We start from the raw sequence: 15,336 nt of genomic DNA, 5'->3' as shown, positions 1-15,336 counted from the left end.
AAACAATTGCGGAAAATTTTATTAGAACTCAATTATCTTATCTCTATATCTTACTAGAATTTTTTCTCCACCAAACTTTCAAATTTGTCCTTAAATAATTAAGAATAAGAAAATAAAAGAATATAAACATTGGTGTTTCTATCTCTATACCCAGTGACCCAAAACCTAGCACACCACTACACCCCTCCATTATTTCCGGCAAAACCAACCTAGGACCATCTCCAACCCTTGGGCTAAAAGCCAAAATTTTTAGCCCCGAAAATTTAGCTTTTAGCCCATAAACAGTTTTTCTGCTCCAACCCTTCTAGCCTAAATTTTTTTAGCCCGAGATTATTAAAGAATAAATTTAGGCTAATTTTTTCTTTTAAATTAACTTTAAAAAAAATTATGTACACTATCGTAAATTAATTTTATAGACATTTTAACCTAAAAATATTTAGATTCCGATAAATATTGAAAAATTACTAAATCGTAAATTATTCTTAAGTTAAATATTTTTTTAATTATTTTAGCGGTTGAATTTAAATTTGGGCCATTACATTTTTTTTTTACCGTTATATTTGATTATATTCAATTTCAACCGTTGGATTCAATAAATATATAAATATAAAACTAAAAAAAATTGTTTGAATCTAGGCCGTTAGATTAACCAACGGCCCATTTAATCTGGCTGTTGGATCACAAATATGGTCGTTAGACTATCCGACACGCGGGGGGCAAGCCCACGTGGGTGGGGTCCCGCTGTGATTGTCTCTGGCACGTTCCGCGCGTTGGCAAGTGTGGGATCGGCAAGTGGGTTTCACAGCCCACTTTTCAATCACACTGGCGGAGCCCACACCGAATCCTAGGCTAATTCTTTTGGGGGGGGGTATTTAGCTTTTGTTTGGCATTTCACTTTTAGCCCAAACTTTTAGCTTGGGTTGGGCTGGGTTAGGTTTGGAGGGGGAATAAATGGGAAAAGTTGGCCTTTAGCCCAGGATTGAGTTTGGTCTAAGTGCCGGCAAAATAGTCCCTCGAGGCTGTCGATGAACGTTATATCCTTCCATTCTTTTAAATTTTTATTAATATAAAAATTATAAATCTAACTAGTTTAGAAACCCTATTAAAATCAGAATCTCCTTTTCCTTCCTCACTAGTAACCAAAGCAAGCTTGAAGATGGTAACCATAAGACCAATTTTTTTTCGTCATAACAATCCGTTTCTTGTTATAAAATAGGTCAAAGTTAGCAAGATAACCTTTACTAGTGACAGAAGCGAAGCAGGTGTAAAATATTACACTGTAACTATAGCATAAAAGGATGACAAATAAAGGAGGTAAGAATAAATAATGATGTTATTATTCTTTCCTTTCTTTCTCTCTATATTTTGATTGTAGTCGAGTGCTCTATTTATAGAGCAACTCGCATTATTACATGTTGAAATTTACATCACATGACTTTGAAAATACAATCCTTTTGTTTCCAAAGTCTACATCTCATTTGTGGGCATTGAAAAACTTGTGTTTGGGCATTCATAGCAATGCCAATGTTTTCAACACTCCCCCTTAGATGTCCACATATCAACATCAGTTGCCTCGTTAAAACCTTGATTGGAAAAACCCAGTGGGAAAAAGCCATAGCGAAGGAAAAAGAGTACAACTTTACTTGGATTGTTGATATAGTGTTAAATATGCTTATGTTGCCCCATTAAAACCTTGATAGGAAAAACCCAGTGGGAAAAATCCTAATCGAAGGAAAAAGAGTACAACATGCATGTATCACGGATGCTCCTCCTGATATATATCTCCCCATGATTCCGCATTCTCCAAATTTAGCTGTTTGGTAAGTCGACGTAATCCGATACTTTGCACTATCTTCTGAAACATGCACTTTGGTAGAGATTTGGTGAACAAATTTGCCAGATTTTCATTGGAACGGATTTGTCTGACTTCAATAACTTTAGCCTTCTGAAGCTCATGTGCATTGAAAAACTTTGGAGATATATGTTTAGTCTTATCGCCCTTGATGAATCTTTCCTTCATTTAGGCAACACAGGTTGCATTATCTTCATGAATAACAGTTGGAGTGTCTGTCTTTGAAGGTAGACCACATGAATTCCGAATATGATGGATCATTGATCTTAACCAAGAACATTCACGACTTGCTTTATGTAAAGCAAGTATTTCTGAATGATTTGAAGATGTAGCAACTAATGTTTGCTTTGTTGAGCGCCATGAGATTGATGTATCTCCATTCTTGAACACATATCTAGTTTGTGAACGTCAGAGAAAAAACCAGTATCTGCATATCCAACAAGGATCTGGTCATTTGTGGATTTCTTTGCTTTCATGTACCTCTGTTTCTTCAAGTACATGTGTCTCATCAAGAACATTTTTCCTTTTCTGAAAGTACAGAATCATGAATTGTGGATGTGTCATTCATTTTTTTTCTTGAATGATTTCATTTGGATTCAGTTGTGCCCTCGACTTTTTCTTTCGAGGGGCTGAATCTTTTGAACCTGGAAGTCTACCACCCTTCAAGCGTGCACCAGATGAATCATTCATTGCCACTTTATTTTGTCCAACAAGGACATCAATTCTTACAGGTGCATTTGCAGCTGGTATATGTGATTTTGTCACTTTCATAGCATCATTAAATGCATCTGGCGTTTGATTAGCAATACTTTGAAAATGAATGATCTTTTTCACTTCATTTTCACATTGAGTGCTACATGGATCAAAATGAGATAAGGTGAGAACAACCCATGTCAGCTCTTTCCATTTTTCTAGAACGGTCTTCTCCCCTTAACAAAGGGAATACTGTTTCATCAAAGTGACAATCAGCAAAACGAGCTGTAAACATATCACCTGTCAAAGGTTCCAAATATCTAATGATAAATGGTGAATCAAAACCCACATAAATTCTCAGTCGGCACTGGGGTCCTATTTTAGTGCGTTATGGTGGTGCAATAGGTACATAAACAGTACAATCCAAAACTCGTAAATGTGAAATGTTTGGTTGATGTCCAAACATGAGTTGTATTGATAAGTATTGGTGGTTGGTTATAGGTCTCAATCAAACCAATGATGTAGCATGTAAGATGGCATGTCTTTATGCAGAAACTGGTAATTTTGTTTTCATAAGCAGAATGCGAGCTATTAACTAAAGCTGTTTGATCAATGTTTCTGCTCAACCATTTTGAGTATGGACATGAAGAACATGGTGTTCAACATCGATGTGCAATGTCATGCAGTAATCATTAAAGGTTTGAAATGTAAATTCACCAGCGTTATCAAGTCGGATTGACTTAATGGAGTAATCTGAGAAATGTGCTCGCAACTTAATTATCTGAGCAAGAAGTCTCGCAAAAGCTACATTCTGAGTAGACAAGAGACAAACATATGACCATCGGGTAGATGCATCAACCAAAACCATAAAATATCGAAATGGTCTAAAAGATGGTTGAATAGGCCCACAAATATCTCATTGAATTCTTTGCAGAAATGATGGGGATTCAGCATCAACCTTTAATTGTGATGGTCTAATTACCAACTTCCCTTGACAACAAACCTTGCAAGGGTTATCATTTAAGATAGCAATGTGTCTGCTCAATAATGGATGCCCATTAGAGTTGGTAATAATTCTACGCATCATGGTAGATCCTGGGTGACCCAAACGGTCATGCCAAAGCATGTAAACTTTTGAATCAATTAACTTCTGGTTCATGATAGCATGTGATTCAATTGTCTTTATGTATGTATAATACAATTCACTCGTCAAACCACGCAACGTCTCCAATATACGCTTCTGGGTATCATTAGAGGTAATGCATAAATACTCCACATTTTCTGCACTTTTTGTTTCAATGTAGTATCCTTCAAACGTATGTCTTTAAAACTCAACAAATTTCGAGTAGATCGAGTAGCGTACAACGCATTTTGTATGGACAATATTGTTCCATTCAGTAACATAATATGGGCTTTTCCTGAGCCTTCAATCACATCTGATTACCCTGATATTGTTGTTACCCTTACTTTTGTAAGCATCAATCTTGAGAAATACTTTCGATCTCGAAGTATTGTATGTCTGGTTGCGCTATCTGCAAGACAAATATCTCTGCTATTTTTCATGTTTTGAAAATGACCATAGTTTTTATCCATGCTATCTAAGTAAGGGAATTACAATTAAAAGCAATTTATAACAGGAAATTTAAATGCCACATTTATTGAATTTGAAATGCTAGTTTTTAAACTACAAGTTCAACATAATAAAAGGACATCAAACATCAATGATTCAATCAGACCAGTATACTTCATTTCCCCTTTCCACCATGAAGTCCGAGACCTCTAGGTGGGTTGTGTTCAACTATCCTGATAAGTTGCACACTAGATCAGGTATATCCATTGGTTTAGCCTAGTCGAGAAAATTGGTCTCGATATCCTTCTCCTTGAGAGATGCTTGATACAAATCCACCAGATGTTTTGGGGTACGACAAGTACGCGCCCAGTGCCCATTGCCACCACACCTATGACAAGCTCATTCAGAGTTTCTGGGAGCATTGTTCTTATGAGCTATGCCTTTATAGCGATTTACATTTTTGAAGTTTGGGTCTGAATTATGCCTCGGAATCTAGTTGTGAAACTGGACGCTATGATTCTTGCTTTTCCCTTCCACCATCCTCACCTGTAGCCACGCCCTCGTTTATGATTATTGCCACCAAAGGATGTGGTGTTCACTTCAAAGGAAACAGCATTCATTTTTGGGAATGGTGCAGATCCAGCAGGTCGAGAATGATGATTTTTCAGCAGGAGCTCATTTTTTTGTTCAACAACCAGGAGCACAGAGGTCAGCTAGTTGTATTCAGTGAAGTCTAACGCTATATACTACTGCTAGAGAAGCACGTTAAAGACATGAAATGTGCTGAAAGTCTTTTCTAGTATATCTTCCTCAGCAATGGTATCCCCGCATAACTTCATCTGAGAGGTAATTCTGAACAACGCAGAATTGTACTCAGCGACTAACTTGAAATCCTGGATCCTTAGGTAAGTCCATTCATAGCGAGCCCTTAGAAGAATCACTGTTGTCTGGTGATTGTATCCATTTCTCAATGCCTTACAGAAAGCTAACGGATCTTCAACCGTTAAATACTCGCTCTTTAGTCCCTCATCAAGATGGTGACGAATAAAGATCATGTCCTTCGACTGATCTTGAGGGGATGAGCTGCTTTCTTCCCTAATGGTATCCTCAAGATTCCCTGCTTACAGATGGATCTTGGTATCCAGTACCCAAGTAAGGTAATTATTCCAAGTAATGTCCAGGGCAACAAAATCAAGTTTTGCCAAATTCGCCATTTTCTTTTCTAAAAGAAAATTGAGATGTATAAGAACTTGCAATAATATGTAATATGAGGGATGTAGTGTTAAAACTTCTGCTTTTTACAAATTTTTCATTTTGATCTTCAAGCCAAAATAATAAGCACTTGAAACTTTTGGCTCGAGATTTACATGATGAATGAGGAGAACGATTGTACCGCACCATTCTCAGAACATAGGATGGGAGATTATTCCGCACCACTCAAGTAGCAGGAAAATTTAAATTTGCAAAGTAGGGTGGACGATTATACCGCACCACCTAAAATTGTAATGAAATTAAATAGCAGGCAAATTTTAAATATACAGGGTATGATGGGCGATAATACCACTTCACCTAAAATTGCAGTAAAATTAGATCTACAGTCTAAGATAAGCAATGATACCTCACCATCTTGGATTGCAATAAAATTAATATAAATAAACACTGGGTTAGTAATCAAGATCTACACCAAACAAGAAATCAAAGATATATGTAACTGTTAGGTTGAGAACTAAAAGCAGACATGGTGTAAATAGTTCTTCGCAAGAGTATATCCAACAGTTGAGGCACAGGAAGATAAACAGTAAAATCCTTAGAGGAAACATTTTTGTTTTTTCTTTCGGCAAAGATAAATGATGAATAGTTATATTTAGATAGTTGTGCTGATAACGTGTTATAAAATAGGTCAAAGTTAGAGAGATAACATTTACTAGTGACAGGAGCGAAGCAGATGTAAAATATTACACTGTAACTATAGCACAAGAGGATGACAAATAAAGGAGGTAGGAATAGATAATGATGTTATTATTCTTTCTTTTCTTTCTCTCTGTATTTTAATTGCAGTCGAGTGCTCTATTTATAAAGCAACTCGCATTATTACATGTTGAAATTTACATCACATGACTTTGAAAATACAATCATTTTGTTTTCAAAGTCTACATCTCATTTATGGGCATTGAAAACCCTGTGTGTGCCCATTCATAACAATGCCAATATTTTCAACTTTTCTTATATTCATTTAAAATCATTTCATAAAAGTCTTAAATTATTGGATTTATAATATATAACGATAGCCATCTTATTTGAATACATTGCCAGCATGTGACACGAAAAATACATGATGCAGATTTGATATTAGCAACAGTTATATCGAATTCGAAGCATATGTTTGGGATTACAGATAAATTAACAAAAGTAAGAGGCCATGGCATCAATACAGAGATCTTCTAGTAATGTTCCACTGTAACATTGCATCTCTCAACCGAATAGAAAGTTGCAGCATCCACAAGCAACGTTTCGAACGTAGCGTATCCTCTCGCAAATCGAAACTTTCCGGTACCGGAGACCACCGAAACCTCCCTAACCGCCTCGAACTGCTTACTGGTTCCTTGTATCTCTAATGTGCTGCCATTGTACTTCTTGTTTGTGAACACAATCGATATCAACACATGAGTGTTGAGTCCGTCCAGCCCGGATGTCACATACACGCCTTGGCCTCGCCCGACTACGGCTGAGTTTAGATCCGGTGTTGCGGTTAACGGATCATCAGTCACGTAAACTGTTCCGAACTGAGTGAAGGTCCAAAGTTTGCCGGCAATACCTGCAACTGGGATTACTGTGGTATTCGGACCGGCAACGAAGTCATGGAAGAACACAGTCAGTTTGGTTTCTTTGAGCTGACTTCTTGTAGCACCGGCCGAAAAAGCGGCAAAGGTTAGAACTAATAGCAACTTTGCTATGAAGTTCAATGCCATTGGAGTAGGCAGGAAGATGAAGGATGTAGAGAAGTTTTATTGCGTTGCGATTTTCTCAGTTGGTTTCTATTCTATTTATAATAATCGGGTTCTTAAACATTAGTCCTTGCAAAAGATTAATATTTAAAAAAAAAAAAAAAAACCTAATGCTAGAATACATATTCAATTTAATCCCTTGAAGTATACTTTTATCAAAATTTATATTCAATTTTTGTCATTTAAATGTGTATTTTTATTTAATCTCTCCATATTAAATTTTAATTTTATTAATATGCACATATTTAGTTCTTTAATTGTAAATGAACATAAATGAGAAAATATTAAAAGAAATTTGTGATACAAAAGTATATAAATACATAAGTGTACGGAAATGGCTGTGCCAAAATATATATAATTGACTTTTTTTTTACCGAAATATTTGTACATACATGATTGTACCGAAATATATTATAATTAACCTAAATATAGTACTGAAATGTATTTTATTGAATTAATCTACCTAAATGTCAAATCGAAATGTATGTACCAAAATGCATGTATCGAAATATAGTATATTGAATTAATGTACCTTAAAGTTAATACTCAAGTGTGTGTATCAAAATGTACGTACTAAAATGCATTATATTGAATTAATGTACTTATATATTTATATCGATGGATATACTGAAATATTCAAATGTATTAATGTACCTAAATGAAGAACATACAAAATTGTTATCGGAATATATATTATAAAAAAAATAGTTGCCTAAATGTAGAAATTAAAATATATTATGATGAATGAAATGAAAATGAAAATGAAATGTAATTAATACATTAAAATAGGAATAAAAAGATAAATATAATATCAAAATATAACTAATAGATGAGATGATTAAATGTATCAGGGACTAAAATTTGATTTTAATCTTACATAAAGTTATAGTCTAAAACTCATTTTTTTTAAGGATTAAAATGAGGTTTTCTATATAATTATATCACTAGCGAGAAATGATAGCTCCTTATGTATGACTTTCTATCTTCATTTTTATATGACAAAATGGGAATTGTATAAGCACCAAAAAGTCGACTGCTAGTGCTTGCAGAGATTTTTAGTGTGCTCGAACACGTAGTGGTACATCACATATCATTATAAAAGTGGAGAAAAAATTATTCTTTGCCAAATGTTGAAGAAGTTGAGATTCCACGATAAATCAATTGGCAATATGAAGCCCAACCTCTTCTAAGTTCATAAGGGTCTTTCCTCACGTTAATGTGAGATTCATTTTCAACAAAAATCCTCCACTTATGTAATGACATGTGGTGTATTGTAACATCCCACATCGTCCAGGGGAGTGGATCCTGTAAGCCTTATATGTATATTCTCATCTCTACCTAGCATGAGGCCTTTTGGGAGCTCACTGGCTTTGGGTTCTATGGGAACTCCGAAGTTAAGCGAGTAGCACGCGAGAGCACTTCTATGATGGGTGACCCAATGAGAAGTTCTCATGTGAGTTCCCATAAACAAAACCGTGAGGGTGTGGTCAGGACCCAAAGCGGACAATATCATGCTACGATGTCGGCCAGCACGGCTCGATTCGGCGTCTTAGTGGACATTCCGGATCAGGGTGTGTCAATTTGGTATTAGAGCCTAACCCTGGCCGTGGTGTGCCGACGAGGACGTCGGGCCCCTAAGGGGGGTAGATTGTAACATCCCACATCGCTCAGGGGAGTAGATCTTGTAAGCCTTATATGTATATTCTCATCTCTATCTAGCACGAGGCATTTTAAGTGCATTGAAAAACCTCTCGGACCTTTGAAGCTAGCTCAAATCAAATGATAGTCAACTATTGGTTATGCATAATCTAATGGGATGTGATATGTATCCCATATTTTGAGCGCATTGAAAAACCTCTCGGACCCTTGAAGCTAGCTCGAATCAGATGATAGTCAACTATTGGTTATGCATAATCTAATGGGATGTGACATGTATCCCATATTTTAAGCGAATTGAAAAACTCTTGGACCCTTGAAGCTAGCTCGAATCAGATGATAGTCAACTATTGGTAATGCATAATCTAATAGGCATTACTGTTCTTAACCGCAACTCTTTGGAAGTAATATTTTTTTTTTTTTTTTTACTTTTATTTTATTATTATTATTTTTTTTTTATGTTTGGAGTATGTTTAAGATAACTAAACTAGCTATCAGCCCTATTTGGATTTGAACTCTCCATTCTACAAATCTTTAAAGCTTGTTTGGTACTTTATATATTTAAAAGTTTTGATCCTTTTTAAAAGAGGTATTTATCGATCTACCTCACGAACTTGTATAAATCTACCAATTCTTCTCTGATTTTTAATTTTGATCGATTATCCTCCTGAATTTTATAATTAACCAATTTCTTCTGAATCGTTATAAATATTCAATTTTTCCCAGTCATTAGATTTTAAAAATTTTCATCCAATGTTTCATTCTTTTTGCCCTCATACAGCTATCATGTGTTATTTACGTGATCAAAATGGATAGAAAATTAACGTCATGGGGAAAAGTGGTTATATACAATTCAATGGGAAAATTGACTAATTTTAAAAATTCAGTAAAGTAATCGAATGAAGTGAAAATTGTAAAAATTAACAGCTCCATACAAGTTTGAAGATATATCAACAAATATGCCTTCTTAAAAATTAGTTTAATTAACTTCTTTTAAGAAAAGTTTTTTTATAAAACTTATTTGGTAGTTAACTTCGAAAACTACTTTGAACACTACCGTCCAGGAACAATATTGAATTAATCCATTGGAACAGCTCATCAACTTTATTTTAAGTCAACAGTCCGAGCTTAGTTTGGATCCAGTGTCTCCGTTAACAGATCACCAGTCAAGAAAGCTATTCCAAATAAACGAGTGAAGAACCAAAGCTTGCTGGCAATACCTGCATCTGGGATCACTGATGGAAGAACATGGCCAGTTTGGTTTCTTTGAGCTTACTTCTTGTACCTCCAGCCGAAAAAGTAGCGGAGGAAGCGAACGAAGTTTAATGCCATTGGACGATAACTAGTAGGCAATGAAGGGTCTGTTTGGTGGGGCGGTTGGGATGAGTTATGATCAGTTTAAATAGACTTTAGTCCAGTCAGTTGTTTGTTGTGTCAAAATAAAAAGGATATGATGGGTTATGAATTCACAATAAAGTGAATTATCTAACTTATCCTCACACACTAGTTACAATCGCATTGCGAGGCAACGGCATTCAATCTTCCTCTCCTCCCTATAGACTTGAGTCTACTCAGTTGTTTGATTTTTTCTGTTTGTTTTGGTTGGATTGGAAAGACCGCAATTGGGAGAGATAGAGGAGGAGGAGGAGAGAGGGTGAAGTGAGAGAGGGAGTGGGAGAACGCTCATCTGGGATCACTGATGAGTGAAGAACTAAAGCTTGTTGGCAATACCTGCATCTGGGATCACTGATGGAAGAACATGGCCAGTTTGGTTTCTTTGAGCTTACTTCTTGTAGCTCCAGCCGAAAAAGGTAGCGGAGAAAGTGAACAAAATTTAATGCCATTGGACGATAACTAGTAGCCTCGGACAACGAAGGTCTGTTTGGTGGGCCGATTGGGATGAGTTATGACCATTGGAAATAGACTCTAGTCCAGTCAGTTGTTTGTTGTGTCAAAATAGAAATAGATTAAACAGGTTAGGATATGATGGATTATGAATTCACAATAGAGTGAGTTTTCTAACACATCCTCACACACTGGTTACAATCGCATTGTGAGGCAACGGCGTTCAATCTTCGTCTCCTCCCTATAGACTTGGGTCTGCTCAGTTGTTTGATTTTTTCTGTTCGTTTTGGTTGGATTGGAAAGACCGTAATTGGGGAAGAGAGGAGGAGAGAGGGTGTGGGAGAACGCTCATCCTTTTCTTCCATTTGCGGCACCGGTCCAGTCTCATCAGCTAGTGTTTCACCAAACAATACAGACTAGGATTCAAAATCTAACCAATCCATGCCAACCCAATCTTATCTGCAACGCCTAACCCCATCCAGCCTACCAAATGGGCCCGAAGAGCTTTGTGATTTTCTCCGTCAGGGAAATGGATTACTTTCAATGTGCATTTGTATATGACAAACTGAGAATTGTTCAAGCACAGGAAACGAAAATCACTCAGCCATGCGTTTTCCACGTTCGAAGATCATGTAAGTGATAACACTACCGAAAAGCAATCTTTATCGAATAAAAACGAGAATTAACAAAATTCTTGCAACATTTGATTACATTTTATATATAACTATAGGTACGAATTTATAACCGCAGTCATATTCTTTTCCGCTTCAATCTCAAATCTACACTACCCACTTCATAGAGTTAGATATTGACAAAGATGACAGACAATTACTAAGTAACCACTCCCTTATGTGTTCTTTTTTCCATCAGTGTGGGATGCGCTTTGTTCAATCGACGTTAACTGACTGCGGAGGTTTTGGTTGTCTGCCAGCAAGCGGTCATATTCCATAAGGAGTCCTTCAGATTGCTTTCTTAGGGCCTCTACCTCACTTCCGGCCACCTTTGCCTTCTTTGCATTCGTCTCATATTCAGATTCCAGAGTCTTGATCTTTGTCTTCAATGTCTCATTCTCTTGTACTATGGTCTTAAGTTGCTCTGAACTTCCGTTTTTCTCCTCTTGAGAACTTTGGTTTTGTCTTTTCGCAGCCTCCATGGCCTTCCTGAGGAATCGAAGTTCTCGTATGTAATGGTGCAATCTATCTGTCATCAGAGCAAGAAACAGAAAAAATCCTGCATTCGATACGATTGAAAGTCAGTTTTGAAGGATATGAATGGTTATCAAGCAAATCAAAGAAATCATTAGAATTATAAATAACTTGAGCAAAACGATATTCTAATGACCTCTGCATCAGATGACCAAAGTTCAACAATAAGGAAGGGGGAGTAAGGTAGCATATCTAAAATGTTTAGAAAATATAGGGAAACAAGAAGGCAAGAAAATCTGATGTTCGAGACCTAACTCAACTTCATAACAGGTTGAGCTAATATGTTTCATGCTCAAGCTGATGAAAGTCCAACACTAAGGGCAAAGCAGAAGAACATTCAGCTGCTTCAAAAGGTAGCTATCAACTTGCCCTACGTAAATCAAGCCATTTCTTTCTAATTCCATCGCATATGAGCTCAACGATTAACAGGCACAATTCATAACGAGTACACCTAACTCCAGTAACTCGAATAGAAAGTACAAGACGTAAGTCTAGATAACAGTAGATAAGCCTGATACCAATTTTTTAAAACAAGCTTAAGAGATCAAGAAGAATACCCATAAGAGAAATTTCGAGCATTTTCATGGACATGAGAATCTCGTCCGTAGGCTTGAGCACGCCAGATTCAATGGTTCGGTTCTTGATGTCAACCAGATTGAAGACGTCGGCCATCAGAACAGCGAATACAGTCCCAGCGACCGTCTTCACCATCACCGGGCCCTTCCCTCGCTTCATCTTATCCAAGGCGAGGATCACTAGCTTTCTCAGAGGGTTCTTGAACAACAAGGTCAAAATCAGCAGCATTTCGCTGAAAATCACTGTGTACAGCAGCTGCAACATCTTTACTCCAAACTCCGAGAACTGAAGCAATGAACAAATTGAGGTGTTCTCAGTAAAATCTGTTTGTTTCACTGACCATAATTATACGAATAAGGAATACTAATGATAACAGCAGACAACTTTTAAGCTATGTATTTGTTCAATAAAAACAAGGCTTTATAGCCAAAATGGTCTATAAGATTGTAATAACTCCTCACTTTGGTCTTTGAGATTTAAAATCGAAAAAAGTAGTTCCTGAGATTGTCTAACGTCAATCATTTTGATCCTCCTAGAAAAATTTCCGTTAAATTGAAGAAGCCACCAGTACAAGGGGAGGGGTTGATTTGACAAAAGTACCCTAAATTAACGGAGATTTGAAGAACCAAAATGACTGATGGTGGATAATCTCAGGGATCACTACTATCGATTTTAAATATCAAAGACCAAACTGAGTAGTTATGCCAATCTCAAGTCCATTTTGGATAAAAAGCTAAAAAACAATACTACCGACTCATTTAATCAACTCATTCGGTGTATTTTCAGATATCGTAAGATATTTATATATATTTATACATATGCATTTTTCGATATAAAATACTGAAGCATTTCAATAAAAACCGATTGCAAACTGAATGATGATGGAACTCCGAATGATTTACAAATTTGCATAAATTTATGCTTAAAATGTCCTGAATTTATCTAATATTACCCTTCATTCTACAGATTTAACGCAAACACGGAAACTGAGTTCTAAATTTACAGAAAATTCACCAGAAACTATAGCAAAAATAAGAAATTAACATTTTAATTTATCAACAATGTTGCTTTCCTTCACAAATTAGACGAATTTGCTAAATAAACTCACAAACAAAATCAAAATGAATAACGAACACCATAGATCAAGGATAAACAAATACAGAAATAAGCAGATTCAGAGATCAAGTAAAGGAAAGCAACAGAAGAAATCAAAAACTGAGAAGACTTACCACGATGTAAAGAGAGAGTGCAGGGAGAAAGTGGATGGGTTTTTTTCTTTTTGAAAGGTAGCTGGAGAGTAGAGAGAGTGAAATATCAGGAAGAAAGCGAACCGCTTGAATTATAAACAAATATCGGTTTAGTAGGTTTGAGAGTAGGTTCAATTGAACTAAAGTTGACCATGGCAACTACATTACCAGAGAAATACTAAAAATACTTTTTCAAAAGCAGAATTCTTGTCAGTAAATACTGTGCTATTACTTTTTATTGGTAAATAATAGGTTTTAAGTTTAATTTTCGTTAAAGGTAAATTTGAACCATATTATTACTAGCCTATTGTAAGGTTAAGCACACTCTCTCCTCTTAGTGTAGATAAGGCGACGAAGAATTCATAGAGAATCTCCTTCGCATTATAGGTTTGAATTTCGGTGACGAGGTGTTCAAACTAATTTATCCACACAATTCTTAGGCGAGTAGGCCGAAAGAAGCGGGTATGATACTAATATATTTAACTCATATAGGAATCATATTTTTACAGTGCATCAGAAAATTTAAGTGTGATACTAATTTATTTGACGCATAAGTTCAATATATTATACTTGTAAGTTCAATTATCAATATATCATACTCATAGAGAAATTTTTAGTGTACCAAAAATACGTCCCGATAAAGCAAGTATCATGATACAATTAATTAGAAACTTGAAAAATAAAATTTTCAATCAATTATATTACACTAAAAAAATCATAAAAGGATGCAACTCGGTGTGGGTTAAGTGGGTTAATGTGTCCCTTGCATTTGGGCCTGGGAGGTTTTTTCGTGCTCGGGTTTCGATCAAGTTCAAACTTATCCGGATTGGGCTTGGAATTTTCAATTTTATGGTGTCCAATCATTTGTCTTTATGTCAACTTATATTGCAGGATTTCTAAAGAATCAGTGTTTTAAAAATCGGTTTAGACGCTACATGGTGATCGCTTTCGGATTAAACCCACGTCGGGAGATAAATCAGAGGAGAGTTTAGGCGTAGCAGCATCTAAAGGGTCTAGGCAGGCACTGAAAAGCATAGAATTTGTTTGAATATATTTTTAAAATGACTAAAAAGACTTCTAGATAAAATATTTTTACATTTCAAAAGTACTTAAAGTGTTTTTTGCAAGAAACATTAATTATGTGCTTCTTCCGGTAAGCATTTTAAATATTTTTAAAAAACTTACTTGTATTTTTATTAAGAATTAATTCTAAAAACATATCTACCAAAATACTTTCAGTCATTTTAAAAGCACATATAAACGAGTTTATACTCTGTGTCGGCGTGGTTGAAGGTCGGAGAAGTGAGATTATAAATCTGAATTTTTCTTTTCTGTTTCAATCTACGGAAGGAGGAGCCTCATTGTTCCAACGAAGAAGACGATGCATAGATCCTCGTTTCTCTCTCCCACGTGACAAGCAACATTTTGGTCTTCTTATGTAACTGTTATCCTATGAGGGTCCGCCACCTAGCACTAGCATCCTATTAACAAAAGGCTTATGAATTGGGTGGTGATAAATATATATGCCGACAAAAAATTAGGAGGTGTAGTGCCGGATGTCTTACTTCAGTTGACATTTTTCCAGGCCAATGCTATTTTTGTTCACGGTGTAACCCCATTAATTTTTTTCTAAAATTTATTATAAATTCGCAAGGTTTTTAAGAAATATTTCGTAAAGTACTACAGA

At 35.9% G+C, this 15,336-nt stretch overlaps 1 protein-coding gene and 1 pseudogene across 1 annotated transcript; both read right to left on the bottom strand.

The window, feature by feature from the left end:
- Nucleotides 1-6,357: 6,357 nt before the first annotated feature.
- LOC137738767 (dirigent protein 22 pseudogene) lies at nucleotides 6,358-7,153 on the bottom strand (annotated as a pseudogene).
- Nucleotides 7,154-11,267: 4,114 nt separating this feature from the next.
- Nucleotides 11,268-13,792, bottom strand: LOC137739989 (uncharacterized). The gene is made up of 3 exons (XM_068479765.2): nucleotides 13,632-13,792; nucleotides 12,384-12,687; nucleotides 11,268-11,851 (listed from the first exon to the last, which is right to left on the bottom strand). Exons 2-3 carry the CDS (start codon nucleotides 12,664-12,666, stop codon nucleotides 11,469-11,471), a joined length of 666 nt encoding a protein of 221 aa, XP_068335866.1. The 5' UTR covers nucleotides 12,667-12,687; nucleotides 13,632-13,792; the 3' UTR covers nucleotides 11,268-11,468.
- Between the last annotated feature and the right edge of the window lie 1,544 nt (nucleotides 13,793-15,336).

Source organism: Pyrus communis, chromosome 9 (genome assembly GCF_041283825.1).
Source record: "Pyrus communis isolate YQ-2024b chromosome 9, ASM4128382v1, whole genome shotgun sequence".
Taxonomy (NCBI): Eukaryota; Viridiplantae; Streptophyta; class Magnoliopsida; order Rosales; family Rosaceae; genus Pyrus; species Pyrus communis.
The sequence above is the reverse complement of the archived record's forward strand: the minus strand, read 5'-3'. Positions and strand labels throughout refer to the sequence as shown.